This window comes from Pteronotus mesoamericanus, unplaced genomic scaffold (genome assembly GCF_021234165.1).
Source record: "Pteronotus mesoamericanus isolate MK-2021 breed Mesoamerican mustached bat unplaced genomic scaffold, CSHL_Meso_final contig_20, whole genome shotgun sequence".
In the NCBI taxonomy this organism is placed as follows: Eukaryota; Metazoa; Chordata; class Mammalia; order Chiroptera; family Mormoopidae; genus Pteronotus; species Pteronotus mesoamericanus.
Window position 1 is genome coordinate 6,303,697 of NW_026555085.1, and position 13,585 is coordinate 6,317,281.

The 13,585-nt window shown below is 46.3% G+C and overlaps 1 protein-coding gene and 1 pseudogene across 1 annotated transcript in view; both read left to right on the forward strand.

The window, feature by feature from the left end:
* Positions 1-1,169: 1,169 nt before the first annotated feature.
* LOC129067008 (ras-related protein Rab-2B-like) lies at positions 1,170-1,809 on the forward strand (annotated as a pseudogene).
* A 3,869-nt stretch (positions 1,810-5,678) lies between these two features.
* Positions 5,679-13,585, forward strand: part of BRPF3 (bromodomain and PHD finger containing 3) — a 33,782-nt gene continuing 25,875 nt past the window's right edge. The window contains exons 1-4 of the mRNA XM_054569279.1: positions 5,679-5,797; positions 6,311-6,403; positions 8,817-10,272; positions 13,054-13,210. Of these exons, the coding sequence (XP_054425254.1) occupies positions 8,822-10,272; positions 13,054-13,210 (1,608 nt within the window). The 5' untranslated portion in view covers positions 5,679-5,797; positions 6,311-6,403; positions 8,817-8,821. The remainder of the gene's footprint in view (positions 5,798-6,310; positions 6,404-8,816; positions 10,273-13,053; positions 13,211-13,585) is intronic.

The following is a 13,585-nucleotide window of genomic DNA, read 5'->3' on the forward strand; positions in this document are numbered from 1 at the left end:
TGGGAAGCAAGGGAAGTGACTGAAAGTGAGGCAAGAGCCAAGTAAGTGGCACAGAACAGATCAAAGCTCCAAAAGTAGAACTAAGCACCAAGGAGATAGCCAACCTATCAGATGCAGAGTTCAAAACACTAGTAATCAGGATGCTCACAGAAATGGCAGGCTATGAATGCAAAATAGAGGAATAAATGAAGGCTATGCAAAGTGAAATAAAGAAAAATATACAAGGAACCAACAGTGAAGGGAAGGAAACTGGGACTCAAATCAACGATTTGGAGCAGAAGGAAAAGATAAACATTCAACCAGAACAGAATGAAGAAAGAAGAATTCAGAAAAATGAGGAGAGGCTTAGGAACCCCTGGGACAACTTTAAACATTCCAACATCTGAACCAGAAGGAGAAGAGGAAGAGCAGATATTGAAAATTTATTTGAAAAAATAATGAAGGACAACTTCCCCAATCTGGCAAAGGAAATAGACTTCCAGGAAGTCCAGGAAGCACAGAGCATCCCAAAGAAGTTGGAACCAAGGAGGAACACACCAAGACACATCATAATGACCCTACCCAAGATTAAAGATAAGGGGAGAATCTTAAAAGAAGCAAGAGAAAAGGAGACAGTTACCTAAAAGGAGCTGTCTTCCCATAAGACCATCGGCTGATTTCTCAAAAGAAACCTTGCAGGCAAGAAGGGGCTGGAAAGAAGTATTCAAAGTCATGAAAGGTAAGGACCTACATCCAAGGTTACTCTATCCAGCAAAGCCATCATTTAGAATGGAAGGGCAGATAAAGTGCTTCCCAGAAAAGGTCAAGTTAAAGGAGTTCACCATCGCCAAGTCCTTATTATATGAAGTGTTAAAAGGACTTATCTAAGAAAAAGAAGAAGATCAAAACTATCAACAGTAAATGACAAGAAAAACAACTATCAACAATGGAGCCTAAAAAAAAACAAACAAAAAAACACCAAACTAAGCAAACAACTAGAACAGGAACAGAATTACAGAAATGGAGATCACAGGGAGGGTTATCCGCTAGGAGGGGGAGGAGGGAGAATGGGGGAAAAGGTAAAGGGAATAAGAAGCATAATTGGTAGGTACAAAATAGACAGGGGGAGGTTACGAATAGTATAGGATATGGGAAATCGGGCGGACCCAGAATCCAGAGGAAACTGTACCATGACTTATGCTTATCTCTTCAAATACATTGTCATCAGGGACACAGGTGTGGGGAAGTCATGTCTCCTCCTACAGTTTACAGACAAGAGGTTCCAGCCTGTCCACAACCTCACAATAGGTGTGGAGATTGGGGCCCGTATGGTCAACATTGATGGAAAACAAATCAAACTACCAAATCGAGGATATGGCTGGGCAAGAATCCTTCCATTCTATCACCTGTTCCTACTGCAGGGGAGCAGCTGGAGCACTGCTGGTGTACAACATCACAAGGCATGAAACCTTCAACCACCTGACCTCATGGTTAGAGGATGCCTGACAACACTCTAGCTCCAATATGGTTATCATGCTGATTGGAAATAAGAGTGACTTAGAGTCCCACAGGGATGTGAAGAGAGAAGAAGGCAAGGCCCTTGCTCGTAAGCATTCCTGGAAACTTGAGCGAAACAGCCTACAACGTTGAAGAGGCATCATTAACATAGCCAAAGAAATATATAGGAAGATCCAGCAGGGTTTATTTGATGTCCATAATGAGGCAAATGGCATCAACATCGGTCCTCAACAGTGTATTTCAACATCAGTGGGACCCAGCACCTCCCAGCGGAACTCTGGTGATACAGAGTCCAACTCTGGCTGCTGCTGAACATCTGGTCTGGACACTTTTTTTCTTCCTGGAACAGCTTCAGATCAATAGGCTTAAAGAAAGAGGTCTTACTTTGGCTGAGAATAGCCTATTTTCAAGGTGCGATGTTTTGCCTTCCCACTTAAAGACCAGGGGAGAATTTGGGCCCTTACTGAAGTGTCCCTTCTTCAGGGACATGAGAATTACCTATATAGATTAGGGCTCTTCTTAGCCTCCTGTTTTAATTTCTAAAATTTTAGGATAAAAGTTGATTGTCATGGCAATTCACAGATAAGTTATTTTAGAAGTATACATAATCTGCTCCCCACCAGGAATTAATAACAAGAGTCTGGGATATTCTGCTTAAGCACTTGAGATTACTTAGATCTGGCTAGTTCCTCAGTCTAGGAATCTTACTGAATTTTCCCACATGCCACTTTGTAAGAGTTCTTGTGGAAGACAGTTCCTTCTACTTGAACTGCTCAAGGATGCTGAATACTTTTCTACCATTCTAATACTAGTTTCCCTTTCTTAGAGTAACTACAAAACTTTTGAGGACAGTGGAGTTGTGCCTGGACCTGTGACGACTTATTATCATTACCTAAAGAAAACATCTTTCCCTGTTTATTTTGTTTTAGGGACCAGACCTAACATTGCAGTGGCTCTCACCGAATAGACCCCTACTGTTTCATCACACTCACTTTATAATGAGACCCATTGAGACTTTTTATTCTAGTCAAGCTAATCTGCTTACTTACCAGACATCATAATTACTTCCACTTCTATGCCTTTGCACGTGTCCTACTCTCTAACATTATACTCAAAGTCCAAAACTTTTTCCTTAAAAAAGCCTTCTTTTACCTAGAGACTTCTAAATAATTATTGATACAGGACCTCTTAGCTTTCATATGTTGTTTATTCAGATGTATATTTATTTGTATTTATGTTGCTTTGAAAATATGTTTTATAGTTGTTTTGTGTGTGCAATTTGTCTCTCCACATACGTTGTAAGCTCCTTGTAAGCAGAGACCACATTATCCCCACACTTTTGTAAATCACTCCCTCCACCATTCCTTCACAGTGCCTAGTGTTATTTATGTGGTCATTGAATTTAACTGACATACTTAGACTCGGAACAAGTCTATTTTAATCTTCAGAGGAAACAAAAGTCATCTATTTGTAACTCCATCTCAGTCTCTTCCATCTGCGTACCCTGGGTTATTCTATATTGCTCTTTTCCCTCTCCTCTCTTTACCTTCCCCAGCTCTATGCTTCCATTCCATGCAGTGTACAGTAAGGCTGCCTGCTTCTAAGCAGTCTAATAAGTGGGTACTTCTCCAGCTGTTCTCCTTTTCATGAGAATATATAATGCTATCCTAGCCAAATTTGCCTTTGCTTCCATTATCATTTGGTCTTCTGGGTCAGTTGCTGTATCTTTTTGCTGTGATGTCCCATACTACTATACAGTACTGAGGTCTCATGGGTTTTTCTAAATTTTTTTGTTGTTGGCAGTGAATTGTTTCATTAAATATATGCATGTATCAAAAAAAGATAATAATATAGGAAATGGAGAAGCCAAAGAACTCATATGTAGGATCCATGGACATGAACTAAGGGGTACTGGTGGGAGGGGCAATGCAGGGCGGTGGGGAATAAAGGGGAGAAAAAAATGGGACAATAGCACAATCAATAAAATGTATATATAAAAAAATAAGATCCTGGAAAAAAAAGAAACTGGAAGTTGCAAGTGGAAGAGAAACACTCAGGTTGAATGTCTTCCTATGAAATCTTTAAATAGAAAAACTTAGAAATTATATGTACTAGGTTACCTTAATGCATTTTTCAGGAGCATTAAAATCATTATTTTACTCACTGTTACAACTGGAAACCAACACATTTTCTCATGGTAATTATTCATTAACTTAATGGAAAAATATAGCTCCCAATCACACAAATGGAATTGTGCTAAATAAAATTTGAGAACATCCATCAAGAAATAAGTTATGAGCCATAAGTATAAATGGTTTTATTTCACATTTTAAAAGAACATGAAATTCAGCATCCTTGTTTCCATTAGTCTTCAGTTTTTTGTTTTTCTTAACTAAAAGTAATTGTAATATTCTCTTGCCTCTGGGGCTTTTCCTTTCATAATAAATCATCTTCTCTTCCACACCTTCCCTCCAAATGATTATTACCCTTAGCCTTAGAACACTTGACATTAATTCGTACTATTTTATCTTCTGTTTTAAAAACATTGCCCTCCCCTTGCTTAGCTCCACAAGCCACTCCCTTTTTTAAAAAATTGGTTAACAGAAGTATTTTTGCTACCACTTTGCCAGAGGTGCTACTATGTAATCAGGAGAACATCGTTGTAAAACAAATTAGTTTCCTTGTATTAAAACTTTCAAATTCAAAACACGATGTATTTAAATTCTTCGGGACGATGAGCATCTATACTTTAAGAGTAGCAGTAAGTTTCAGTTTAAACATTTGGAAGACTTGGGTACTAAGACTTGATGCTCCTTTATCCTCTGATTCTAGAATCTGTATCCTTGATCTTCAGAACCAACCAAGAAGTTGTGAAAGTTTGACCAAGCTACCACCACCAGCGTGGGCAGAGGAAACTCAAAATACGTTACTCATCTTCACATTTAAAGTCAGTTTATCCATACGTCCTCTATAAACATCGTTAAATATTGGTGCTTGAGACTTCAGTCATACAGGGTAAGCTTTCCAATTAAAAAGAGGATGGCAAAGGAGCCCTCTTCTTAAATTCAGCAAAACGAAAGCCAATCTGATTACATCTGAAAGCCTGAAGTTGTCATTTGTCAAGCATCTTTTAGAAAGCCGCTTATTGCCCTAAATTAACCAACTCCTAGCCCAAACAGGTTTAAGGAGAACATGTTTCCCTGTCTACAGCGTTAAACGAGTAACTAGACGTCCTTAAGCAGAATGACAAACTTTGATGTTTACTCTTTTTAAACCCAGAGGGTAGAGGTGTCACAATGAAAAGTCTGGTCTGTTTCTTAAGGATGTCTTGTTAGCAACAAGACTTTCACCTGTAGACAGGAGGCCGGTCTTTCCTGGCTGTCCTCACTGGGGGAGGGGATGGACATCGCTAAGACCTTTGTCCTCCGACCGAGCCGCCGGGGCGGGCGGCGCCGGGGGGGGGCGGGGCGGCGGGGGCAGTGCGCGGAGGGGGAGTGTGACTTTCTGGGAAAAGTGCAGGCACCTGCACCTCAAGAAACTGCAGACCGATTTTTGACTGACTTCTCTGGGTTAACCTTTGAAGGGGTACAGGCAATGCGAGAAGGGGGTTGTTGCCCCAAACCTTAGCCAACACCCCGCAGGCATATGGGGAGAAGACTGACTACAGAGTTAGGGATACCCGTCGTTCCCAACGAGACCCTTTTGTCCCCGTCCCTGGTTTGGCTCGCCCGCGAGGGGCTGGGCCTGAGTGACTCCGGGCCGCAGCGGGCGTAGACCCCGTTTCTCCTCCGCGGCCCTGCCGCGTCCGCACCGCCACCGTGAGGCCGAGCCAGGACGGTGCCCTGTGGCGGCGGCGGCTCCGCGCTCCTCAGCGCCGCCCCGGCCGCCGCTGCGCCCGATACGGGCGGGGGTATATTTCCCCGTTTCCCCCTGTTTCGCGCTCTCGCTCCCGTTCAGCGGGAGAGCCCGCGGAGCCAGGGAGGGAGCGAGAGAAGGGGTGGAGGTGGCGGGGGGAGGCCGGAGGGGCGGATCCTGCCTGGGGGCTGATCCCTCCCTCCCCTCGGCCGGGCTCCGTGGCGGTAGCGGCGGCGGCGGCGGCGGCTCCATTCCCCCTCCTCCCCCGGGAGTGGTGGTGGCGGCCGGGCTGGGGCCCAGCGCGGGCCGGGAGGGGGCACGACTGTGGCCGCGGAGGCCAGCGCGGGAGGCCGCGCTCCGCTCCCCGGGCCGCGCCGACCTGCTTGACGGCCGGTCAGTCCGCGCCCTGGGTCCTCCGAACGTTGGGGCCGGGCGGGCGGCTGAGGTAATGGGGGCGTCTGCGGGGCCGGACAGAGCGGGGGCGGCGGCGGCGGCAGGGGCAGGGGGGCCTACGGGACCAGGGGCTGCGCGAGTTGGGGAGGGAAGCGGGGGCTTTCCGAGTAGGGCGGGGGCAGTGCGAAAGCCCTCTCCCGGAGCGCGGGCGGCGGCGGGGAAGAGGAAGGCGGGTGAGGGAGGGAGCAGAAAAGCGAGGACCCCCTCCCGCAGCCGCCATCTTGTTTTCCCCCCCGGCTCTGGAAGCTCAGCCGCCTAGCTCCGCCCCCGCCACGCTCTCCAATTGGTCATGCCTGAGGAGAGTTCCACCCCTTGAGTGTCCCTTAGCCCTCCGGGTTTTTTTAACGGGCAGGTGAGACGGCCAATGGGCGCTCGCCTCTATGCCCCGCTGGTTCGCTGGTGCTAGCTTTCTGTCCGGGGGTCGGGCTTCGCGTCAGTCGGTCTGGCGTGCTCGCCCCCTCCCCTCTGAGGTAGAGATACTATTTTTCTCCTTTCTCCTCTAAAGGGTGAAGATTCTTCTGGAAATGGTGCCCCTTTAAGGGGACAGGAGCCTTGGCTGCGGTGCTCGTCTCATGAGTATCTCGTGTGGGACGCAGGGGTACAGTCGAATTGCAGAAACTCCTCATTCTTTGAGGTCCTGGGTGGTGTGGGTCAGCGAGATATCAGGGGATGCCGAGAACACCTCTGGGGGTGTTAAAGCTGTCGGGAGATGTGGACGTAGGAAGGGTCTTGTGGAATGAGAAACTCCTGCCAAAAAATAGACTGTAAGCTCCTTGTGGGCGAACTCATTTCATTTTCCTCAGCAGCAGCCCTTTCCCTCTAGAATTTGACCACCAGTGTCTAGAGGCTTGGATGGGACTGAAGAGCTCTCCCTAGGTGCTTGCTGCTTGGTGGAGAGATACCAGAGCTGCCTGGAAGGTAGCAAGGAGGGAGGAAGGCTAGAGTTGCATTAACAAAGGGGCCACAGTTGCTCTAAACTATTTCACGCTAGTATTGAGGTAGGTTTTCACACCGGTGTAAGGGTCTTCATACCCTTGATGGGGAGGAGGCAATAAAGCAGTCTATTGACCTAGGCTACCCTCAAGGAGTTGGCCTTTTTAAGACATGTAGTGGGCAAGGGCCTCTGGAACCTGGACAGAATTGCTGTGATGATTGCTTCCTTTGGCTCCAAATAGGATGTGTGCCTGTCTGGCACTATTTCTCAGCCATTTCAGTCACACTTTGGGATTGGAAGGCCTTTTGAATGAGGGTCTTAATAATACCTTACTGATAAATAGCAAACCCTTAAGAGGTAGAGTTTATTGATTTCATTTTACTGATGAAGTATAGAGGCACAGAGAGATTGATTTTTCTCTAGGTCATTTAGGGCCAAGAATAAAACCTAGATTGCTCCAGAGCCTTTTTTCTTTTCTTTTCTTTTTTTCTTTTTCTTTTTCTTTTTCTAACCAGACCAGGGTATCTGTGGTGTTCTTTCCTCCTAGTAAATAAGATAAGTTGAATAGGTCAAAGATCTGGGTTTGAATTGGAGCTTTATCACTTGAGTTTAGTGACACCTTTCTGAACTTATTTATTCATCTGTAAAATGCAGATGATAGTATCTATTCTACCTCCTAAACTATTTGTGAGAAATATTAAAAGTGAAAGACTTTGTACTTTGTAAAAGTGTCCTAATCATCACTGTCATCATCTCCATTTTATAGAGAGAGATGGTAGATCCTTCAACCAAGGTGTCAAATTGTTTTTCTACTTGGAATCCTCCTCCTGCTCATACCCTTTCAAGTCTCGACCCACACCTCTTGGCAACATATCCCCAAGGATCTTTCCTGGTAGTGATTGCCTCAGTAACTGCTTACCACAAGTTCTTTGAGCTTGTCATAGTTCTGTCCATCTAGAGAATGATGTAGAAAACTTTAGTGCTTACTCTTTGCTGTACAAGGGTAGACTAGACAAGTATTTTGAAAGAGAGGGGCTTTTCTAAACAATGCATTGAGAGTTTACCTCAGGTATTGCCCCAGGCACCTTGGCCTTAATAATGAGGGCTTCAGTTCAACTTAAAACTTCAGTGCCACTTGGGGACACTTCCAAAGCTTTTGCTTTTAGATGTACTAGCCAGTGCATCCTGAACGCTTCCTTTTGCAGATAAAACCCTGAATACTATAGTTCGAAATCCTTAGACTGCATGAGATAGACATTTCATGTTTCTTCACCCTATCACTCCTGGGCATGGTCAGGGGGATAGGGTTTTTGATCATAGTAAGATAGTTTGGAAGAGGACTCTGGACCTGTGAATTTTCGATCCTTTGATGGGACCACTGTGCATGACCAGAGCTTGAAAGTGGATTCTGTTCTTGTTTTCTTTTCTGAGGCTATAACCACCCCATAGTTAGCTGTCCCACAGCCTTATGTTTGCATCATACCGATCTGTTTACTTTTCTGTCCCTTTAATCAGACAGAACTGGAGGGCAGGGATCATGTATGTTTTATTTCTCCTTTCAGTCAACTAATACTTACTAATGTATAAGTATTAATTGAATGAAAGGAGAAAGACTTATACAATAAGTATTATAGTATTCTTGGGAGCCAGGCACCATTCCTAGTGCTGGGGATATAGCAAAGAAGACAGGCAAAAATCCCTTCCCTCATTGAGCTTACATTCTAGTAGAAGGAAGCAAACATACATGATAAAGAGATAAATTCCATAGCACAGTAAAAGATGATGAGTGTTATAGTGAAAAATAAAGCAGGATAATAAATTACTGATAGGAGAGAAGGATTTGCAATTTTAGATAGATTGGTCAGGGAAGGTCTCACTGAAGAGTGATGTTTGTGGAAAGACTTGAAGGAGGTGCAGGAGCAAGCCATGGGAACATTTCAGGGGCTGAATGTTCAGACAGAGGGAACATCCAGTCCTCTTTCTTGGTGGCTGCTTAATCAGCTAGAAGGGTGAATAAATGTATCCACCTCAAGGTCTCCTGGCCTTCTCTCCTTAGGCCTGTTCCCTTGTTTCCCAGGTGCCATGAGGAAGCCTCACCAGAAGTCACGGCAGAATGCCGAGGGCCGGCGTTCCCCATCGCCCTACAGTCTCAAGTGCTCACCTACCCGGGAGACCCTGACATATGCCCAGGCTCAACGGATTGTTGAGGTGGACATTGATGGACGCCTGCATCGTATCAGTATCTATGACCCACTCAAGATCATCACAGAGGATGAGCTGACCGCCCAGGATATCACTGAATGTAATAGTAACAAGGAAAATAGTGAGCAGCCTCAGTTCCCTGGCAAGTCCAAAAAACCCTCATCCAAGGGCAAGAAGAAAGAGTCATGTTCCAAGCATGCATCTGGCACTTCTTTCCACCTCCCACAGCCCAGCTTCCGCTTGGTGGACTCAGGCAGTCAGCCAGAAGCACCCCCGTTGCCTGCAGCCTACTACCGCTACATTGAGAAACCACCTGAAGACCTGGATGCAGAGGTAGAGTATGACATGGATGAGGAGGACTTTGCCTGGTTGGACATGGTGAATGAGAAACGGCGAGTGGATGGGCACAGTTTGGTGTCAGCAGATACCTTTGAGCTGCTAGTAGATCGGCTTGAGAAGGAGTCATACTTGGAGAGTCGTAGCAGTGGAGCCCAACAGTCACTCATTGATGAAGACGCCTTCTGTTGCGTGTGCCTGGATGACGAGTGCCACAATAGCAATGTCATTCTCTTTTGTGACATCTGCAACCTGGCTGTACACCAGGAGTGCTATGGCGTCCCCTACATCCCTGAGGGACAGTGGCTATGCCGCTGCTGCTTGCAGTCTCCCTCCCGGCCTGTGGATTGCATCCTCTGCCCCAATAAAGGTGGCGCCTTCAAACAGACCAGTGATGGGCACTGGGCTCACGTGGTATGTGCCATCTGGATTCCTGAAGTCTGTTTCGCTAACACCGTATTCCTGGAGCCCATTGAGGGCATTGACAACATCCCACCTGCCCGCTGGAAACTGACCTGCTATATCTGCAAGCAGAAGGGACTGGGTGCAGCCATCCAGTGCCATAAGATGAACTGCTACACAGCCTTCCATGTGACATGTGCACAGCGGGCTGGGCTCTTCATGAAGATTGAGCCCATGCGTGAGACCAGCCTCAATGGCACCATCTTCACAGTGCGCAAGACTGCCTACTGTGAGGCCCACTCACCGCCAGGTGCTGCCACGGCTAGAAGGAAGGGTGACTCCCCTGAAAGTCTCAGTGAGGCTGGGGATGAGGAAGAGCTGAAGGAAGGCTGTGGGGAGGAGGAAGAGAAGGAAGATGTGGAAGAGGAGGAGGAAGAAGAAGGCCAAGGTGGAGTAGGTGCTCCTGTTAAGGGAGTGCCCAAGAAGAACAAGATGACTTTGAAGCAAAAGATCAAGAAAGAGCCAGAAGAAGTGGTTCAAGACACACCTTCCTCTGTCCCATTGGTCACCATCCCACAGATACCCTCTTATAGGTGAGCCCACCCAGGAGGGCACCCTAGAGACTCATGGTTTCTTCTTGGGCTGGTGTTGGCCCTGTGCCAGGCCTCCTTCCCTAAGCACTGTTGGTGAGCGTCTGTTCTCTTCAGTGCCCTTAAATTTTTCCTTTCAACCTGGGCTTGCCTAGTCTGGTTTGTAGTTTTGATTGTGTCCTCAGAACAATATATATCCTTTGGTTCAAAGTGAGACAAACACTCAAGTTGCTTAGAGTCTCAGGTGACAGGATGTCTAAGGCAGTGTTTTTTAACAGGGGCACAGATGGCATTTTGGTCAGGATAATTCATTATTAGGACTATCCCAGGCATTTCTAGATGCTTAGCATCTGTGGTCTTTGTAAGTGCCAGTTGAATCCCCTCCTTCATTGCCTGGTCTTTGTGACACTTAAAACCCTCCCCACATGTTTCCAAAATCCCCTACAGTGATACAACTACTTCCAGTTGAGAGGGTCAATATGGATTTCTGCTGTCCAGAAAGCTTGGTCCTGGGAATGATGGGGATTTTCTAGGAGGGAGGCGTGATGTGGGGAGTCCCTCTTGAGAAGCTTCTAGATTTAGCATCACGCAGTGTAACTAAAGCTACTAAGTGTGGAGAGACCAATGTACCTGTTAAACTATCAGGTAGCTGGAGCTGTTGGAGGGATGGGAGATTTTCTAGCAGAAGCTCATCTCAAGGGTGATATTCATGAATAAGTATACAGTGTTAGAGCAAGAGGAACCTTGGAGACAATTCATCTAATGTAGTCCTTGCACCTTCTCCCACACCCCCAGATGAAGAAACTGTGGCCATGGGAGGTAAAGTTGATCACTCCTTTATTCATTCAATGAGATATTTATTGAGCACTTACTGTATGCCAAGTCCTGTTCTAAGGGCTGGAATGAGGTGGAAAGTGGCAGACTCGACCACAAGCTGGGGCTCATGCATGTAGGTTCTGTACTTGCTGTCTGTCTCACTTGATGAGTAGAGTAGGGAGAAAGGAGTACTGGGGGGTAGTGGGAATGAGTTCCATGAGGGAAACAAGACAACCACACTTGTCAGTTGGGAAGAAAACACAAGAATGCGGAAAGTTAGGAGGGAGGCTTGTTGCCAGCGATGGCCTGATTAGAATTCAGTTGACCAGGAATACATCATCTAGTCACAGAACTGATCCAGGCTACCCTCCTCCTTGAGATGAGTGGGTGAATGCTTAGTCCCCTTCTATAGGCTGGTTATATCCCAGGGCCAAACTTTTAGTCTTGTCCACTCTCATAGATGTTTCTTGCAGGCTGGCTAAGAACCAGGCAGACCTACATTTGAATCCTGTTTCTATCACTAACTACCTATGAATTCCACAAGTTACTTATTGGCAAGTTACTTAATTTCTTTAAGCCCTACTGTATTTATTTGTAAATGAACCTACTTCATAGAGTTGTTGTGAGAAATAAATAATACAAGTAAAGCACTTAGCACAGTGCCTGGCAAATAGTAAGCACTCAATAAATGGTGGCTGCTGCTACTGCTATTTTATTATTATTATTCTTTTTCCTATCTGCACAAATGCTGTTGGGACCCCCCAGGGCCAAGAGGTTGTAGAAGGAGGGGGCTGCCTGCATCTGGGCAGGTGTGCTTCGCATGGGCATTGGTAGGGGATCTGTTCTTTGGTAAAAGGCCTAGCCCCTTCTTTTGTAAGCTTGGCTTTGGGGCAAGAATGTCTGACCCTGGAAAGGTGCGAGGCCCAGGTGAGCGATATCTAGTCCAATATGCCCATCCTTCTTAGGTCTTACCTTCTTGTTTAGCCATGCTTGTCTTCCTTTCAGTGGCGTGGGATGAAGAAAAAGTGGTAGAAAAACCCCAGGAGCTCTGAGGTCTTGCTTACCTGGTGGATAACCAATTATGGAACACAGTATGCTATAGCAAAGAGATCATGGATTCAGATCCCACCCCAGCTCCATCATCTTAGCGGCATTAGGGACTTTGACATTTATTCAGCCTCTGCTCCTAACCTGCCTTTCCATCTTTTGCAACATGGGAATAATGTTAACCCATCTTTCAGTATGGACATTAAGATAAAGATTGTAGGCTCTCATGAATTCCCTTTCTACCCCTTCCCCTTCCCTCCACATGTTACTGTTACTGGCTTAAACCCTCAACTTAAGACTTCTGTTTTAGGCTAGTTTAGCCAGCTAAGTTTTCAGATTATCCATCCTTTTATGCTTTTAGATCCATATAAATATACAGTTTGGTTCAACATTAGACATTGTTAGGCTGCTGAGGTTTTTAATGAAAAACCGGAGGTCAGACAACTCCAAGGGGTTGCATTTGGGCTCAGGAGTAGCCTGCTGTACTTCTACTAGTTTTCCTTCCAACTTGGCCATGGACTAACTCCCTGATCTGGTGGGACCCTCAGCCACAGGAAATAGTGACCACGTTGCCCGTAGCTTACTCGAGTTCCTGTTCTCTCTTGCTGCCTTTATCAAGAGAAAGCTAGGGTTATTGGGCTACAGGCCTGTTTCTCAGGAGTCCAGGACAGCAGGAAATAGGGTTTCTGGGAGAGGGTTCTTTTGGAGGTTTAGGACTGCAGTGCAGGAGGTGGAAAGTCAGGTGAATCTGAGCTGCTTAACTTGGCTGTCCTTTCCAAGCCTTTCTCTGAAATGAGGCATTTGGCCACTGTATTCTGTCTTCCTTTATAAGCTTCAGAAATGAAGTAGGGTCTGGAGAGGAGGCTATAATCTGGGCTACCCACTGATCCTGCATTTCACTTCCCTGTGCCTCTACTCAAGGTTGAACAAGATCTGTAGTGGTCTCTCCTTTCAGAGGAAAAACCAGTTCATGCAGCGGCTTCACAACTATTGGCTGTTGAAGAGGCAGGCACGGAATGGTGTCCCCCTCATCCGGCGCTTGCACTCCCACCTGCAGTCCCAAAGAAACGCTGAACAGGTAGGTGACATGGTGATTTGGGGGTGGAGGGGTAAAGGAGGTGGAAAGTGAAGAAGGAATGATGGTTCGGGCTCCCCTTCTCCCCACCCCCAGCCTTCTGTGGATCCTCTGCCTTTTTGTGATCACCCCTCTAGGTGGTCTATCCCAGGAACAACCTCCAACAGTATTGAGCTCCTCAGACCAGATAGCAGCTCCTTCTGGATGGAAGAGGATTGACTTTGGAGCAAATTCTAGGGGATAGTGGAGAGCAAGCTCAACTTTCTGCATATGTGGAGAAAACCCTTTAGATGTGGCAGAAAGTGAGAGTCAGGCAGTCACACGGCATAGGTTAGGAAAAGACACACTTTCCTCAAGACACTATATTGCCACCTGCCA